Here is a 16,113-nt window from a genome sequence, read left to right as displayed (position 1 = left end):
CCATTAAACGCTTTGAAAGCTTTCCCAAAAGTGTTTTTTCAATTGTCTCCCATGGCCCAACCTTCGCTGCACTTATGCATTCCTTCCCCCTTTCTGTTTTTCCCAGACATAATTACACAGTTGTCTGTGGCTTGTTTTCGGGGGCCCTCAATTAGGCTTAAGTTGTCCGCCCCACCACCTAATGGTGGCATTTTGCGGGGGCTCCACTGAGGCACTCATGCGGCAGTTGGCTTGCATTTCAAGTTGGCGCTAAAATGGCAGTGTCTCGACGGTGATGTTGGGTGCCAAAGGCGAGAAAACCGTATTAATATTTGTTTGTAATCGTATGATGCGAGTAAATCGTCAAAAAGCACCAAATGTCTTCGAATTTGTTGTCGCTCGATTTTCTCGTTAGGCAAAAAACTAATGCTGCAGGTTTCATTATTTCGTTTTATTTTCTCTTGGCAACACTTTGAAAGAGCTGCCAGACGGTTAACTATGGCACCTTACCCTCTGTTAACGGGTTGTTTCAGTTAACAGGCTTCCTTGAGCAGTCTGGCAATGCTCCGCGAGCAACCCTTTTGCCTCAGAGCAATCGTTGACGCTCTTGGCCTCCTTGGCTCTCCTCTCTCTATTTCTCTCTCTCCCCACACACTTGTTCGCTGCCGTTGCGTTGCCTCTTTCTGTTATGTTTATTTTGCTTTGGCCTGTTGTTGCCGCTTCGAGCCATGTTGGGGAATGTGGTTAGTTCGAGTTGGAACTTGGCTGGCAGCGCGTGCGGGCAAACATTTTCTGTCGGTGCTTTTTTCACGATTTAATTATTTATTAAATCCCGCACAGAGAGTCTGTGACGAACAGTGTTCCGGTGGTGTCTACGCGAAACAAACAAATAGACAAAAAGTATGTGAAAGTGTGGGTTTTGGGACCAGACATCGCGGCGAATGCGAAATATTTGCGCAAACTTAATTGTGATTTTTGTTTTGTTTTTCGGTGTTTGGTTTTGGCCATAAATTTCGCTTTCCATGGAATAGAAAACGTTTTTAATTTGAGCGGCGCGGTTTTATGAGATTTTGTACATAGTTTTGGGCTGGTGTAGTTTACACTTTGGTAATTTACGGCCGGCGTCACGCCTTAATGACTGAAGCTAAAACACAACAACAAGCCCAATAACAATAACGTCTACAAGTAAAACTACAGCTACAACAATGCACATTCCCAGGCGAAACTACTTGGCAATATCTCTGCTTGTTCTTCTCCATCCCCCTCTTTTCCATCTCCTCTCCACTCCTCTTTTATCTTCGACATGTCTGCCTCGCTCCTTACACGTGACTGTTGGCCGGTTCTCAGGAGGCCCACGCCCTTTTATGCTGCACTTTTCCCATTCCCATTCCCATCCATCTTTACGCTAGAAATGAAGAAGAGTGAAATAGGGACACACTTGAGAAAAATATGAAATTAAATCTGACTTTGGTTGAAAGTACCTAAATTATTTAAAAAACAAACTCGAAGCTCAGTTCTAATTTTAAAAATTTATAACATTAAAATCATTTTTAATGAGGAATTCTCAGACAACAGATCAATATCATATTATTAAACTTTCTCGGAGTATTTGTATATTTTCTTGAGTAATTTCCTACTCTTTTACTTGCACAATCATTTCTCTTTCAACACCCTTTGAGACCTCAAGACAAACGCTTTCCTTTGCAATTGAAGCTCAAAAGCAATTACTTCAATGCAGGTCTAAGGTGCAATCAAATCGAACCCATTTCCACACCGTGAGAGACCCACACTCGCCGCTTTGGACCTTTTTTCTCGCCTTGTCGCGATCCATCAATCAAAATCGAATCATCTTTATAGCCTTAATTACCCGTGGAGCAGCCATATAAATGTTACCCGTCAGTTGCTGCACGTTTTCATTGTTAGTTGGTCAGCAAAGCCGTCTGCCGACTGCCGACTGCAGTTTTCCTTGTGATTTCGCTTTCGGAGAGCTTTTAACGACGTTATCAGAGCGATGTTAGGCCACAAGAGACGCGTGTTCGTAAAATATTAACCACAAGACGGCGAAATGGTGTTCGGCTTGAGGAGATTCGTAATGAAAAGTGAAGTGTGGCCAGGCACCTCGACGATCTGATCCAATCCAAAGTGAGGAGGCGTTTTCCATTGCGAAAGTGTGTCTAATTTGTCGATGATGGGTTCGATTCCGAGTCGGTTTCAACTGCGTTCGGTGTGCATCAGAAGTTGGATGAGAAGCTAACCAAAGAAAAGTGAAGTTAATATGTAGTGTAGCTCCTCCAATCGAGAACTGATGCAATGCTTGCGATGATTCATTCCAAATGATTCAAAGTGAATGAAAATGTAATGCAGCCTCGTATAAAATGCTCAATAAATAAAAACAAATCTAAATAATACCTAAAACATCTTCAAAGGCTTTAAATAAGTCCAAAATAATTGTAATCAAATCGTATTAAAGTCTAATACTCAAATAATGGATGTTTTCAGTGGAATCAGTGGCTAACATGGCCCACAGAGTGCTGTAATTAAATCTTAAACAAAAGCCAATATACATACATGCCTTATCGGTTAAAGCCAACAAAAGCGACTCAATGACGTCCAAAGTGCGGACAATGACAGCAGAAACTGATAGCCAAATCAGCTAACCGAAAGATAAAAGTTCCGCGGAGTGCTAAGCAATCGCATGCGAACAGAGATCTCACATAAATGGATGATGAGTATTTTGAGTACTTTCCTTATGACCGTCGTCGCAGTCATATGAGAAAAAAGTGCGTATTAAATTCTCACTAAATCATTTCACCAAGTTGTTGTTGTTGCACTTAGTGGTATTCGTTTTGTGGCTATGAATATAGTATTGTTAAGAAATCAGTCAGCAGTCAAGACACGCCCAGTCAGAGCAGTAGACGAACTACACGCCCTCACTGCCACATTTACTTTCCCTTGTCGGCGAAAAAAGACGTAAGTCTTTTCATGAAATCTCAGTCTGGCTCGGGCACTGTTTCTTTTGGAAATCGCAACAATCGCGACCATTTCTGACCCCTAATAACTTGGAATTTTTCCTAACGTTTTCAAAAGAAATGAGCTGAAGCGTAGTTAAATGTTCGTTAGGTGTAAAAGTTTCTTTCAGGGGAAAAAAGTATTCCAAAAAAAAACAATGTATAATATTTATTTGTAAATTTTGTTTAAAAAGATAATCGAATAAATCTCCTACATTTATGGTATTTACTGTATGAGCCCTAGATATTGTTTAGAATTATATTTAATTGGAATTTAGATTCAGAGATTTCTACGTTTTTTCTCACATCAAGATCATTTTTAACAAACTCTCTCTCTCTCTCAGTTTTTATTTACCCTTTCCACAATGTTTACATTTAATTAAGGACTTCAGACATTTTTGCCTAATTAAATTATTAAAAACTCAAGAAAATACATAAAGAGACAGTTTTTCTCGCCGAAGTCTATATACTCTTTCAGCGTGTACGAGTACTTTCTTTTATTCACGACAGAGTTAATTTCTTTAAAGTTAGACGTCACAAAAAACTATCGCTTATGATTCTTTCTGTGCGGTGCAAGCTTTGGGCTAAAATAAAAAATGCCCTCTGAAAGGGTATACTAATATACAAAATCCAAGAAACAAGAGAGTCTCGTAATGAGACAACAACCTGTCTAGAGTTCCCAAAATGTTGTGCTGAAAAAAGCAGTTTTTAATAGTTTCAATTAGTGGAACTTCCCAGGCACCTAATGAGGGGTTTCGGAAGCGGAGAGGAGGGGCTAGGTGAGTGAGTGAGTGAGCGAGGTGTGTCTGCGCCTTTGGCAACTATTTCGTGGCTGCTGAAACAGAAACCGTAACCTAACAGTGAGCCACGGTGCATTGAGGCGTTTCGTTTCGCTGGGAACAATCATTTTCTGCAATAGAAAACTTGATTTGGGCAGGCCAAAAAGTTTCCGGCACTCAGATGGAGAGAGGAGCTGATAGTATCTGGGTCAGTCTCACCTGACTGCGACAGGTGCTTGTCCAAATTATTTTAGTCAGCTTTACTTGTGCCTCATTTTTTGCATAATCCGATCGTGATTGATTGACTCTCTTGGGGATTGGCGTGGCCATTTTGGGACGTAGACATTCGGAGAGAAAGATGGAAAGAGTAAATGAGGAGGGGAACACAAAGAGGCAGAAGGGGGCAGAGAGAGGTATAATAACAATAAAGAAACAAACAGACAGCCACATAAGCTTGACTCGATCCATTGTCTGTTGGTGGCTTGAATTTAAAACAGCAAAGTTCAAGAAACTTGACACCTCTAGACGATTATTTAATGTTGCTTACTTTTTGTTTTGGAAGGCCCTCCGACTGGGCCTGGGCCTGAGGATCATTAAAGGTTTTCTGGCTTTGCCTCTTTGACTTTTACTTCAGTACAAAGTGCGGCAAACAGACTGCACTTTCTGGGTAAACATTAACTGGTTATGAGATGGGACCCTTTGTCAGGTGATTTCAGTGAAGGAGTGAGGGTCTTTCCTTTCCTCCCCCCCAGTCAATTAACAGTTGCTTGTTAAAATGGATAAGTGGCGCTGGGGATTTTGTAAATTTGATCAGAGATCTTGGAGATCAGTACTCGGAATACCCTGTAATAAATCGGCTGAAGATTCTCCCATAGCTTTTCCCAGCTATCCCACTAGCAAGAATAGAATAGAAAAAACGCTCCTCTCGAACTGCAGCCTTGCTGCTTTTACATATTTTCCGCCTCTAATTATATGAATTTCATAAGCATTTCAGATGGAAAACGAAAAAATACTCGTACTGCTGCTTTACAATTCATTCTAAACAACAATTGAAATTCCACTCCATGCACCCGCCACTCCCTGCCATTCCCACCCGCTTCAGCTGACCCTCTCTCAAAGGCGAACGAAGCGGAACGCAATGCGAGGGGGCGGCTGGTAGCAGAGGGAGAGCAAATGAACGGTAATTGTGGTGCTGAAGAGTGCGAGAGAAGGGGGACTATGTGGAAGAGAGGCCGATTTTGTTATTCAACAGGTGTTTGGGCGACTGCTTTGACAGTTTTTCCTACCTTCTGCCTCTTCCTGTTTTATTACCCCCTAAAGTTAGTGTGGAGAATGAGAATCTCTCTAGACCGAGTTCCGAGTACATTGGAGTTATGTATACCAGGTAATCTCCGCTATAAAGAAAACCAGCCGCAGACCATAACTTCCGGCCCACGTTTCGAATTTCATTTTGACGTTTGGGGGGAAGAGAACACTCCCTCGGCCTCTGATTCTGTCTCTGCCCATAGCCGCCGAGATTCAAGGTTACCCAAATGTTGGAACTGATTCAGTCATTCAGCCTCCACTGCACTCTTCTCTTCTCCGTTCCACTCCCTCCTTCCACCATGTGCTGCCAACGACCTTAATCATATTTAAACAGCTTTTTTTTGTGGCTGCTATACTGATTACCTCGATCGTTTTTGCTGTTCATAATTAACTGTCATTTTTTGATTCGTTTTCTTTGGGATGCTTGTTTTGTTTTTGTTTTATGTGGAGTTTATTTTGAAGCTCTTCATATATTTTTGTGCAAAAGTTTAATGAGTTATGTTATATAAAGCTAACACTGGAAAACGAATCTAAACTGTTATTTTCATGGTTTATTTTTAGTCATATACAAATACTTTAATTCCGACCCCATTAGTTATATATTCGTAATTGAACTCGAGAAGAATGAAGATAGTTCGCTGTCTACCAAAATCTTCCCTTCCCATTAACCAACAAATCAATTCGACCCTTTTGGGACCAGCGATAGCAAAGGATAGAGAAATAGCATGCTGAATTCATCGACTCTGATACAAATTCCACTGATTACGTATAATTCAGGTGTAAAAGGAGAGTCGTGGTTCCCGCTCGTTAAAATTCAATCGAAGAATTTCAGATTTCTTCAAAACATAATTATTACGACTGTATATTTAAGCTAAGTTTTTGCCCACGATTGTTCAACTTTTAGGCTGCAATTTAATGTTTACTTTATTTTGCATCAATAACATGCCACCACATTGAGTCATAAAATGCAGCCCCCAGACAAGCCGCAGCACAGTGGGTGAAACAAATTTGACTTCAAATTTTGATTCATGTGAAAAAATTCAGTAAACTTTACAGCGGCAGCTGGCGCACGAATTTTGGAATAAATTGATGCCGCAAAAAACTTTTCTTTCTAGATTCCGTGTTTAAAAAGTGCTGGTTTTCTCCCACTGTCCGCAGATGACTTTTTGCATTTCCACTTCGTCTGTTTGCTGGCACAAATTGCGCAATATTTTTCTGCAAGAGGAGCAGCAGCAGCAGGTTTCCCCAAACAACTTTTTGGCCTTTATTCAATAATTTGCTAATATTTTTTCATATATTTCTTGTTTGTATATTTTTACGAGCATGGTTATTTAGTTTTTATGTGGCTTACTTATATAAAGTCGATTAAAAAAAAAACGAAAATTGGCTGAAAAAAATGTGGCTAATTTGCATGGCTTTTATGCTGGTCCTGTTGTGGTTTATGTAGGTCTAAAAATAGAGTTCATAGCAGTGCTATTAAACCCAGATGAGATGAGACTGCGCATATGTACACTTGTTTGGTAGGAGTACACGGACACTCGAAACTGGGTTAATGAGTTCAGTTGGGGCAACACAGAGAGGCAGACAGTGGAATGACAATAGTAGGAGAGCGGAATTGATAAAGTTTGAAAACATTTTTGGTTTTTCGCACATTTTTATGGATAACGAAAACTGTTTGCGGTTTTGCTTATCTTCTCAACAAACGCAGCAAAATATTTGCCATGAGATCATCTTTAGCTGGAAACCGCAAAACAAAACTAAATACTAATAAATTACGCGAATGCCCAAGTTTACGGAATACTGTACGGTTTGGGAGACACTGGTTTGCTTTACCCTGACAACGCTTTTCTTTTCTGGCCCAATTTCCCGTCTACGAGTATGTTTTCCCCTTCATTTGGCTTTCGCCACTTGAAATGGCAAAATGTCTCCCACCTTTGACCTATATTTCCTATGTGCACTGTGACTCTGTGCAACAAACAGCATTTTCCACGCCCCACCCTCCCAATTTTTACTTTTACTAAAGCTTTCTGTCTCTATGTTCCTTTGCTCGCTCCGTCTGTCTCCATCGTCTTTGATTTCCTCGTTTTTCTGCTGCTGTCTGTTGCTGCTGAAAATACTTATATTCATGGTATTCATCTCTTTTCGACTCTATACTTTTATGTACTTTTCTTTGACGATTATATAATTTTATTCTGACCCGACAGACGGATTTTCTAGATTAATCGGTTTTTTTAAATTTCACCATTAAAAATCGAGCAATCTAAAGCGAAAACAAATCTCTTTCGGGAATACCACTATTTATTTTTGTACTTTTCCTATTGTCGCTGCCCCCACTACTGCCACATTTTCTTGGCTGCAGTTTCAGTGGCTGTCGCGTTTCGACTGCCTTTGTTGGTATTTTTCTTCACATTTTGTTTTCTACCTGATCGCGTGGGTGGCCACTCCATTGTTGTTGCTGCTGCTATTTCTCTTTCCTTTCATTATCACGTGTTTTGTGTGTTTTTCTTTGTTGTTTTGCAAGTTTATTTTCACTTTTCCTCTTTTTTTCACACATACAATGTCATGCATTTTTTGCATCTCGAAATGGTTCCAAATTCTTTCCTTTCTATGGGGCTTTAATGGGCTGGGGGCTAAGTCCATTAAAGTTATTTACTTAAAGATAATATTAATCTATTAATGAATTCATAGAAAGTTTGACCAGCGTCTGAATGCGTACGAAGGCAAAGCGGGATCGAGAACTAACCAAATATCTTCTCAACTCATACTAAAATATGCATAAATAAATATTATAAATATTTATATATCTATTTTTTTATTTTATATCCATTATTATCGGGTTTGGTGGCATTCATGTTATTTTTATTTATTCTCTACAAAATATTAAAATTTTTCTTCTCATTATTTTGCAGTTCTGGCCGTAGACAGATTAGCACCAATGCCTTAGCCAGGTAAGTCTTACAACTGGAATATTACTCGAATATATGCTCGTATGAGATAAGTTACTTACACATTTTTTTCTAATCTGAACAAGATCAGATAGCCAGATAGACCTCCGTAAAAAGCTGTTTAATAACAAGGTCTACTACAGATACAAGGCGTTACAGTTTTAGAGCCACAGACAAATACAGTTTTAAACGTATTGTGTTTCTGGTTTGGGTCTCGACTAAACGAAATGTAAAATTACATGTAGTAGCTTAGCAACATTTTTTATGTTTTCAAATGTTGAGCAACATTTGGTATTATTTCGCAACATTTGTTATTATTTCGCAACATTTTGTTCTGTGAACTTTCTGCCAGTTCCAGTTCGAATTCAGCTTCCAATTGCATTGTATTTGAACAATAAATAACAATAAATTTAAATACCAAAACCAAAAAATAATCATATGAATATGATTGCAAATGTATTTTTTCTTTTCATTGTTTCAATGGAATTATATTAGATTTAGTAGCTGGATATTGTCTGTTATTGTTATTGTTATTGTTAGATGAAATATTTGGCCACCACTCAGACGACCAAAATGTTGTCTACGTTATTTAATGTTCCTAACTGAAAATCAATAGAAAATACTCTGGGTCTACGTTTTAATTCGATTTTGTATTTATTAGTACATAATTAATTCGTATTTGTTTTTTTAGCCAACTGTATAGATCATCGAGCTTTAACTCCTCGGGCCGTAGCTCCAACTGTGATACAACCGAAGACATGTACAGCGACATAAGCTTGGAGAATCGTCATGACTACGATTACAGGGTAAGCATGAGCTCCTTTCTTCATAGAAGAAAGAAACGAAATATATGAATGTTGGCAATCAAATCCAAATCCTATTTGGATCCTATTTGTTAGTTTCAATAACTCGCTTTACTTGCTTTCTTGCCCAATTTGCCCTCAAAAAGTGTGATTGAATAGCGGAATATAAGTAAATCACAGAGGCAATGATTTGGCGGAAAAATTGCTCAGAGACTGTCAATGTCTGTCGACATTTCATCAAAGAAATTACCAATGAGCACGCAAAAGCTGGACTTGAACGGATCGGAGACAAGTTCGCTCCGGCGATGATATTTCCCAAGATTCGCGCATGTGGAAATCATTTCCATTGATACGAAATTCCAAAAATGTTTTCCATTGAAAAAAAAGTTCCCTGGAAAAGTGACTTTGTGACTTTTCACTATGAGATAAAACGTGTTTGCTCTCCCTGCATCGCCATTCCCCATCACCTTCGCTGGCATCTCAGAGATTGGAGTTCGTGGCTACCTGGCAGGTGAAACTTTACTTTGATTGTTGTGTGGGTTGCTGTTGTCTGCCACGATCCAATCCGATCCGATTGTTATATAAAAAATGGAAAGAGATGGCATTTCACTAAGCTCTCCCTGGCCACTGCTGGGCCGAATACATTGGCGCCTCAAGGTCATTGAAATGTACTCCTCCGGCCTCTCAAATTATTGCCAATTTGATTTCCCACCCGGCGGGGGCAGTGGTGCCTTTGAAGAGCTGTTTGATCGAGTGCCAAAGAGGTCGGCCAATTGTGGGCAGGTTGTATTTTCACTTTTATTAATGCACTATGGGAAATGGCTGGAGGGAGAGCCAAAGCCTCGGACAAGATTTTTGTCGGAGTAAAGGTTTTTAGTACAATTTATGATATTTTATTCAATTCTATCCAATAAAATAGAGTTTAAATTTAAACTATGCTGAAAATTATGATTCAAGGTAACTCAATGGTAAAAACGGATTTTGTTTGACGTACGAATGGGAATATTTCTGATTTGTGCGTCAATGTAATATTTTAAGTGCATCAGCTCCTTTTTAAATTTTAAAAGCTGGTAAGAAACTTTATTTTCTCGTGGACTTTTTCTTAGATAAAGTACTTACGTATACATTTCTCTCAAGCAAACTGTTGCATTAGACAAATACTTTCTTTCCTGTCCAAATTGTGGCCCTCTCCAGTGAAAGATTTCCGCTGAGGAACTCTCATTACTCCTGAAGGAAAAGACAAAAGAAAAGCGCTGAGGTGTAGGATGTGAGTGCGACAGGTGTAAAATTCGTAATTACAAAAAATAAACAAATAAAGGGAGAGGAGAGCTAACACACCAGAGAGGGCGAAGAGAAAGCCAGAAAAGACAAGAAAACATAAAGCTGAAAAGATTTTTGCAAAAATGCTCACGTACGAATCAATTTTTGAAAGGCTGAGAGAGGCCGCAATTGTTCTTTTATGCAACAGGCCAACGGGAAACGGAAGTCCACTTGTAGGAGGGAGGAGGAGAGTGGGCCGGTGAAGGGTAGAGTGAGGGCCAGAAGATCATTACAGGTCATAGAAGTCCCTCGCATTTGGTTTGATTGTTGTGTGAAACTTGGCGCTGCATACGAAATGAATTGAAAAGCGAGTAATCGGGAGGCCAGACAGAGGACTCTTGTTTCGTGTTAGCCTGTGACTGTACCCACAGTTGTGAAGCTCTTTCAAGTTTTTTTCAGAACTAAAAGTCCCGGTGAGTGGCATTATTACGAGTACCTTCTGGCATTCGTATCTGAAAGTTTCTGTGGAAATCGGAAACTTTCCACATCTCACCTTGGCCCAATGCCCGGGAAAGTGTTAAGCGTATCCAAAAAGATTTTCACTGAACCAAATACGATTTTCGTTTTAATTTTTCTTTCACTTCTGTTGGCCCAATTCCATCCCTCACCCTTTTCTTTTAATGCTCTGTTGGCGGCTTAATTAAGCTGAGGTCAGTTTTGGTTGAAATATCTAAGGCGGAAGAAAAAGAATCTCTACCCAATTGGCTTATATAAGGCTGGAGGACAGAGATTTTCCGAATTCCCACTGCTGTCGTAGGATGATCGCAATCTTGTCTCTCTCTCTCTCTCTCTCTCTCTGTCTGTGTGTGTGTGTGTGGTTTTGCATCGTCGCACTTATGCAATTATAACTGTAGGCACACAAAAACAATGCCACAATTGCAATTTGTTCAATTGTCAGAGACTCGCAGAGAGACCCCCACAGATGGCACGGGAAAGATCCATTTGGGTTAATACATGCACAAGTGGAGTGTCTGCGATGACGACATCACTTGAGGAGTAGTTGCCCAAGCGAACTGTTTAAGATTTGGTAATCTTTCAAATTGAATATATCCCCATCGCTGAGGCAATCTGAGGCGGCTCTTTGCTCTATGATGGAGGCGTTGACTGGAAGCAGCCATCCACAAGGCATCGCATAAACAAAAAGCCCAAGCCCAGCCAGGTGTCTGTCTGCAGCATGCATAAATAGAATAATGGAATGCATAGAATACTCAATGAAGTAAGAAGGTGCACAGCGGAAGGAATTGCAGCTAAACATTAATATTAAATACCTTTGGCAGGCTTGGACTGCTGTTTGATCATGAATCAACAAACACCTTTTCGGGTCGGGTCTTGTTATATAAACTTGAAAGGGAACTAAAATTTAGTCCGAGCCGAAACAGTGGATACTCGTAACGAAGAATGAAAAATCCAAGAAATTCCCGCCCCAACCATTACGAAGACTAGCACAGAAAATATTTAAGTACCCGAGCGAAGATGGTACCCGCAAGACCGTTGAACTAATACCGTACCCCCCCTACGTAGCTCATCGATCGATCCATCACCTGAAAGCGGCAAAGGAAAACGGTTTGTGTACCCACACCCTCCCTATGAAGAGACAACAACGGATGGGTTCCCCACCTGCGATGGTCGTCTTATCGATTAAACAATTTTGCTGGCACCTTTGCTGCCACTCGTTGAGCGACGCCCACCTTAAGGCCCAAGACCACAGACCCCAGACCCCTAGCCCAGACCCGTCACAACATAAAAAGCATAAAGGCGAAACTGAAAGAGATACTCAACTAGGAAAAATTCGTGGTGTAAAAACCATAAACGAAAATCGATTTTAACCCAAATGTGACGTTGACCCAGAAATAGCAAAAAAAATATACAAAAACTTAAAGACAAAAGAGAATGAGAATTGGTCGTGGATGCCATGGAGACAGACCCACACACACACAACAAAATGAAGCATAAACGTTGCAATTATCATAATTAATGCAAATGCGCCTTAAAGTAGACCGAAAAAGAATTATACACTTGAAGATGTTTACGAAAACGTTTAGCCTAAATGGGGAAAATAGCTAGAGAGGTTTCTACTCTGGGTGGGATGATGGGTGGGACTTCCTTCCTTTATATTTTACAGTCGTTTCATTTCCATGGCCATTATCTTCCTGTTTTCGTAGCAAATCTATTTATACTTCGTATTTTAGCAGACACTAGCTTATCTTACCAATTCTAGTGGGTGAGTGTGAAAACGAACCCAGAAAAGTGTTTCTACTGTCCGTGCTGTGCGCTGTGTGCTGCCTCTATCTGAGCTGAGAAATCGCCCCAAGAATTGGCCATAATGTGGATTTATGTATGTTCCCACTCGCACACACCACGCTCTGCGGAGAGGCGCCTGGCCTGGCTCTGGCCTGGCTCTGGCTATGGGGGTGAGGGTGCGGCTCTTGCTCTGGGAGCAGTTGCCAAGTACAAATCCTACGCCTTCTGTTAGTCTCTATTACGTCATGTCTGCTGTAGTCTTGTATCTGTTTTTGTTTTTGTTTTTTTGTAGCTTTTTTCATTATATTTTTGCACAAGGTTGTACAAGGCAAACGGGGCGTTACATTAATGGGTAACTAGTCGCGTCGAATCCAGTTGGGATCGAGCTGAGTCGAAGCTGAGGCTGCACTTGCCACAGTCCAGCTCCAACTTTGGGCTGGCTCTTTCGCTATTTGGACGTACAACAATTTATGATAAATAATGAGACAGTTGCTGTTGCCGGCCTGCTGGGGAGTTAACAATTACGGCCTACGTGCGGATCACTCGTTTTAATGCCTGTAACTCTTATACCACATCATCTTGAACTCTTGGCATTTTTGGGGGAAGAAGAAGTGAAATGAAAGCTGTAGGTTGAAGAGTTTTAATATTTCCTATAGTGAGGTGTTTTTTGTTTTGAAAGGATTATCAACAAAATTATTCGAGCAGACGATGACGGGTTCCCCAATGTTTCTGTTTACAAGTTTCTCAGTAACCAGGCAATCTTATCGTATACCAACCTTCCTTGGCCGCCCCCTTTGCAGGTATTTACCCCGAAGTAGCCGTCCCTTTGGTACGTCGCCCCGACAACTAACAAAACACTGAAAAATACGAGTACGTTGTACACTGATAGAGCCAAACACAAACAGATATATATATGTATATACGAGTATATATGTGAAGCTAGTGGGTTGCTATATTGAATGCAAACAAATGCCTGCATTGAAATCGGTATTGCGATTTCTTGAAACTTGGATAATTCTCACAGCTTCGAGCAACTCTTTTATTTGCCCTGGCAATAGGTATTGGCTAAGTATTTGCCTAATTATAAGAACACATACTCATGGGGTATATGGAAAGATACACACACTATATGGTTGGTACACAAATGCGAATGAAATGCAAATAGTGCTGAGTTTGATCATTCACCGACTAGGGTGGTGTGTAGGGAAGTGTTTAGAGAACACAGTTACGTGGTAGGATCTATAAAGATATCGAAATATATATGTATCTCTGAGTTGCTTTATAACTGAAGATAAGGCTGTCTGTCCACTGTTTGAAATTAACTAGACCTGCTATGGAATACTTTCCAATGATCTAGTCAGCTTTTCTTGAATTTTTGTATATCTTTCCTAGAAATTTGAAATATTTTTGTATTAAGAAGGCTGTGACATCGAATTTGCTTTGGATTCAGTCCTGATTCTTGACCTCCCTAAAATAAAACTTTATTCTAACTTCAACTGTTCGGGTGTAAGCATCTAAATCTTACATATTACAATTCAAAAGTAGTTTTTCCGGTAAATATCCTAAACAATTTTTAAAACAATTTTCGGTTTTGAAAATAAAAATAAAAATTAAACCCCCTAGATCTGGCATTTTTGCGTTCGTTCACGAATTCGGCAAAAATGTCGTTGCCACGAGTGTTCTTCGACATTACCGCTGGAAATGAGAAGCTGGGACGCATCGTCATGGAGCTGCGCTCGGATGTGGTCCCGAAGACGGCCGAGAATTTCCGGGCCCTGTGCACTGGCGAGAAGGGCTTTGGCTACAAGGGCTCTCCCTTCCATCGCATCATACCCAACTTCATGTGCCAGGGTGGAGACTTCACCAATCAGAACGGAACCGGCGGGCGTTCCATTTACGGCAACAAGTTCCCCGACGAGAACTTCGAGCTGAAGCACACTGGACCGGGCATCCTCTCTATGGCCAATGCTGGGGCCAACAGCAATGGATCGCAGTTCTTCATCTGCACCAGCAAGACCAACTGGCTGGACAAAAAGCATGTGGTCTTTGGCAAGGTCGTCGAGGGCATGGATATTATCCAAAAGGTCGAATCGTACGGCTCCACCACTGGCAAGACTGCCAAGCGAATCTTCATTGAGGACTGTGGCGCCTTATAACTTGGCAACACAATCCCTCCACCACCAATAACATTAACAAACAACTAGTTAGTTTACACCCATATACGCACACACACATTGGTCCCAAAAATGAACTAGTTCCGTTCCGTAGCATTCATAAACAGTGTTGTATTCGCCCTCAAACAAGAGAAACACTTAATGAAATGAGCTGAGGCATTGCATATGTATACGGTTTTTGTGTTTTAATATTTGGGAAGTAGATCAACTAATATGCCATTTATTTTCGAATCTAGCTTACTATTTATGGCAAGGGAGTACCCTTACTATTCTATGAGCTTGTTTCCATCGCTTATCTTGCGGATTTTCCATGTGAACTACTTCCCGGACTGGCTGTCCTTTTATTCTCCACCCTATTAGTGTTAATTGACTCAATTCTGTTGGAGAGCTGCTTACAAGCGTCGCAGCTGATTCTTTTCACTCGATTCGTGATTCCATTGCCCCGCAGCCCTCCCCTACCCCCATCCCACCCAACATGCTACTTCACCCATGCACTTTGAACGAATCTCTTTAGCTACTTTGTCTGGCTCTCTCTGCCCTCTCCCAATTCTACGAGCAATACAAATTTCCTCCACTACTAAGTAGCATTAGTCGCGTTTTTTGTTGCTGCTGCGCTGCCTCTACTTTGCTTTTGTTATACCCTCGACGAGGGTATATTGATTTTGACCAGATGTTTAGATCGTGGTCCGTCTGTGCTCTTCACTGTAAACTAGTCGGTAGGTTTGTCGTAGAAACTATCTCTCGAACTCAATTAAATTACTGAAATCACAATTCCATATACAGCTGTACAGCTGACATCCGTGCGATCGATCTCAAAGAGTATTAAAGGCTTCGGCGCTCATAACTAGCCCTCCTCCCTCGTGGTTTGCTTCTGCTTCTGTTTTTGGGCAAACAAAACAAGTCGCGGACCCAGCTGTGTGACGACGCCGGCAGAGACGCCAGCGTTGGGCGCTTGGCGCTCGCTGGGGCCGCTGGCGCTCTGTCTCTGTCTCTGGCTCTGCTCAGATTGCATTTAACTCTTGCCGCGTGCGCTACACGAACAGCAGAGACGGACGGAACGGAAAGTCGTCGCGCTGGGGTCGGCCCTCTGCCGCTCTCTCTGGGACTCTCTTTGGTGGGTTTCGCGTGCAATTGAACATGCAGCTGTTTGGGTTGCCCGTTGCCGTTGCACCCTGCCGTTGCACTCTCGTTGGTGGGTGTCTAAATAGCTTGCAACCAAGTTTCGTGCCAAAAAGAAAAGAAAAACTGCCGAAAAAGTGTAAATTCCGTTTGCTACAGCTACTAAAATGATACTACATATTTTGTTTGCGTGTGTTGGTGGCCTTTTTATCGATCCACTTTGTTTATCAGGTGTGTCAGGTGCCTTGGCCTGGCCGGTCTCGGGCTCGGGCTCCGGGCTGACGGCTCATTAAACGATTATTTAATATGGAGAATAAAGCCCATCATAATGGCGAAAATACACTGTTAATTAAAGCGTATGTTGTGGAAAAGCCTTACGTGTCTGTGCCCCGCAGTGCCGCCGGCTAATCAAAATTTCTACCCTCCCTCCCATACACCCC

At 41.2% G+C, this 16,113-nt stretch overlaps 2 protein-coding genes across 10 annotated transcripts in view; both read left to right on the top strand.

The window, feature by feature from the left end:
* Positions 1-16,113, top strand: part of LOC111066814 (rab11 family-interacting protein 4B) — a 45,252-nt gene that overhangs the window by 16,618 nt on the left and 12,521 nt on the right. For 4 of the 9 annotated variants that reach the window (XM_022355707.2, XM_022355703.2, XM_022355699.2 and 1 more), the window contains 2 exons: positions 7,981-8,019; positions 8,708-8,822. In XM_022355707.2, coding sequence (XP_022211399.1) covers positions 7,981-8,019; positions 8,708-8,822 — 154 coding nt within the window. Of the gene's footprint in view, positions 1-769; positions 880-2,505; positions 2,760-7,980; positions 8,020-8,707; positions 8,823-15,572; positions 15,747-16,113 lie in introns of those variants that run through there. The other 5 variants (XM_022355710.2, XM_022355708.2, XM_022355701.2 and 2 more) reach the window with 5 other exon arrangements.
* Positions 13,823-14,724, top strand: LOC111066817 (peptidyl-prolyl cis-trans isomerase). Its single transcript, XM_022355713.2, has 2 exons — positions 13,823-13,933; positions 14,004-14,724. The coding sequence occupies exon 2, from the start codon at positions 14,042-14,044 to the stop codon at positions 14,534-14,536; it is 495 nt and encodes a 164-aa protein (XP_022211405.1). The 5' UTR covers positions 13,823-13,933; positions 14,004-14,041; the 3' UTR covers positions 14,537-14,724.

Source organism: Drosophila obscura, unplaced genomic scaffold (assembly GCF_018151105.1).
Source record: "Drosophila obscura isolate BZ-5 IFL unplaced genomic scaffold, ASM1815110v1 contig_189, whole genome shotgun sequence".
NCBI lineage: Eukaryota > Metazoa > Arthropoda > Insecta > Diptera > Drosophilidae > Drosophila > Drosophila obscura.
This window is presented reverse-complemented; position numbering and strand designations above follow the sequence as displayed.

Coding starts and splice junctions, on each gene's coding strand:
- LOC111066817 (XM_022355713.2), top strand. CDS start 14,042: ATGTCGTTGCCACGAGTGTTCTTCGACATTACCGCTGGAAATGAGAAG.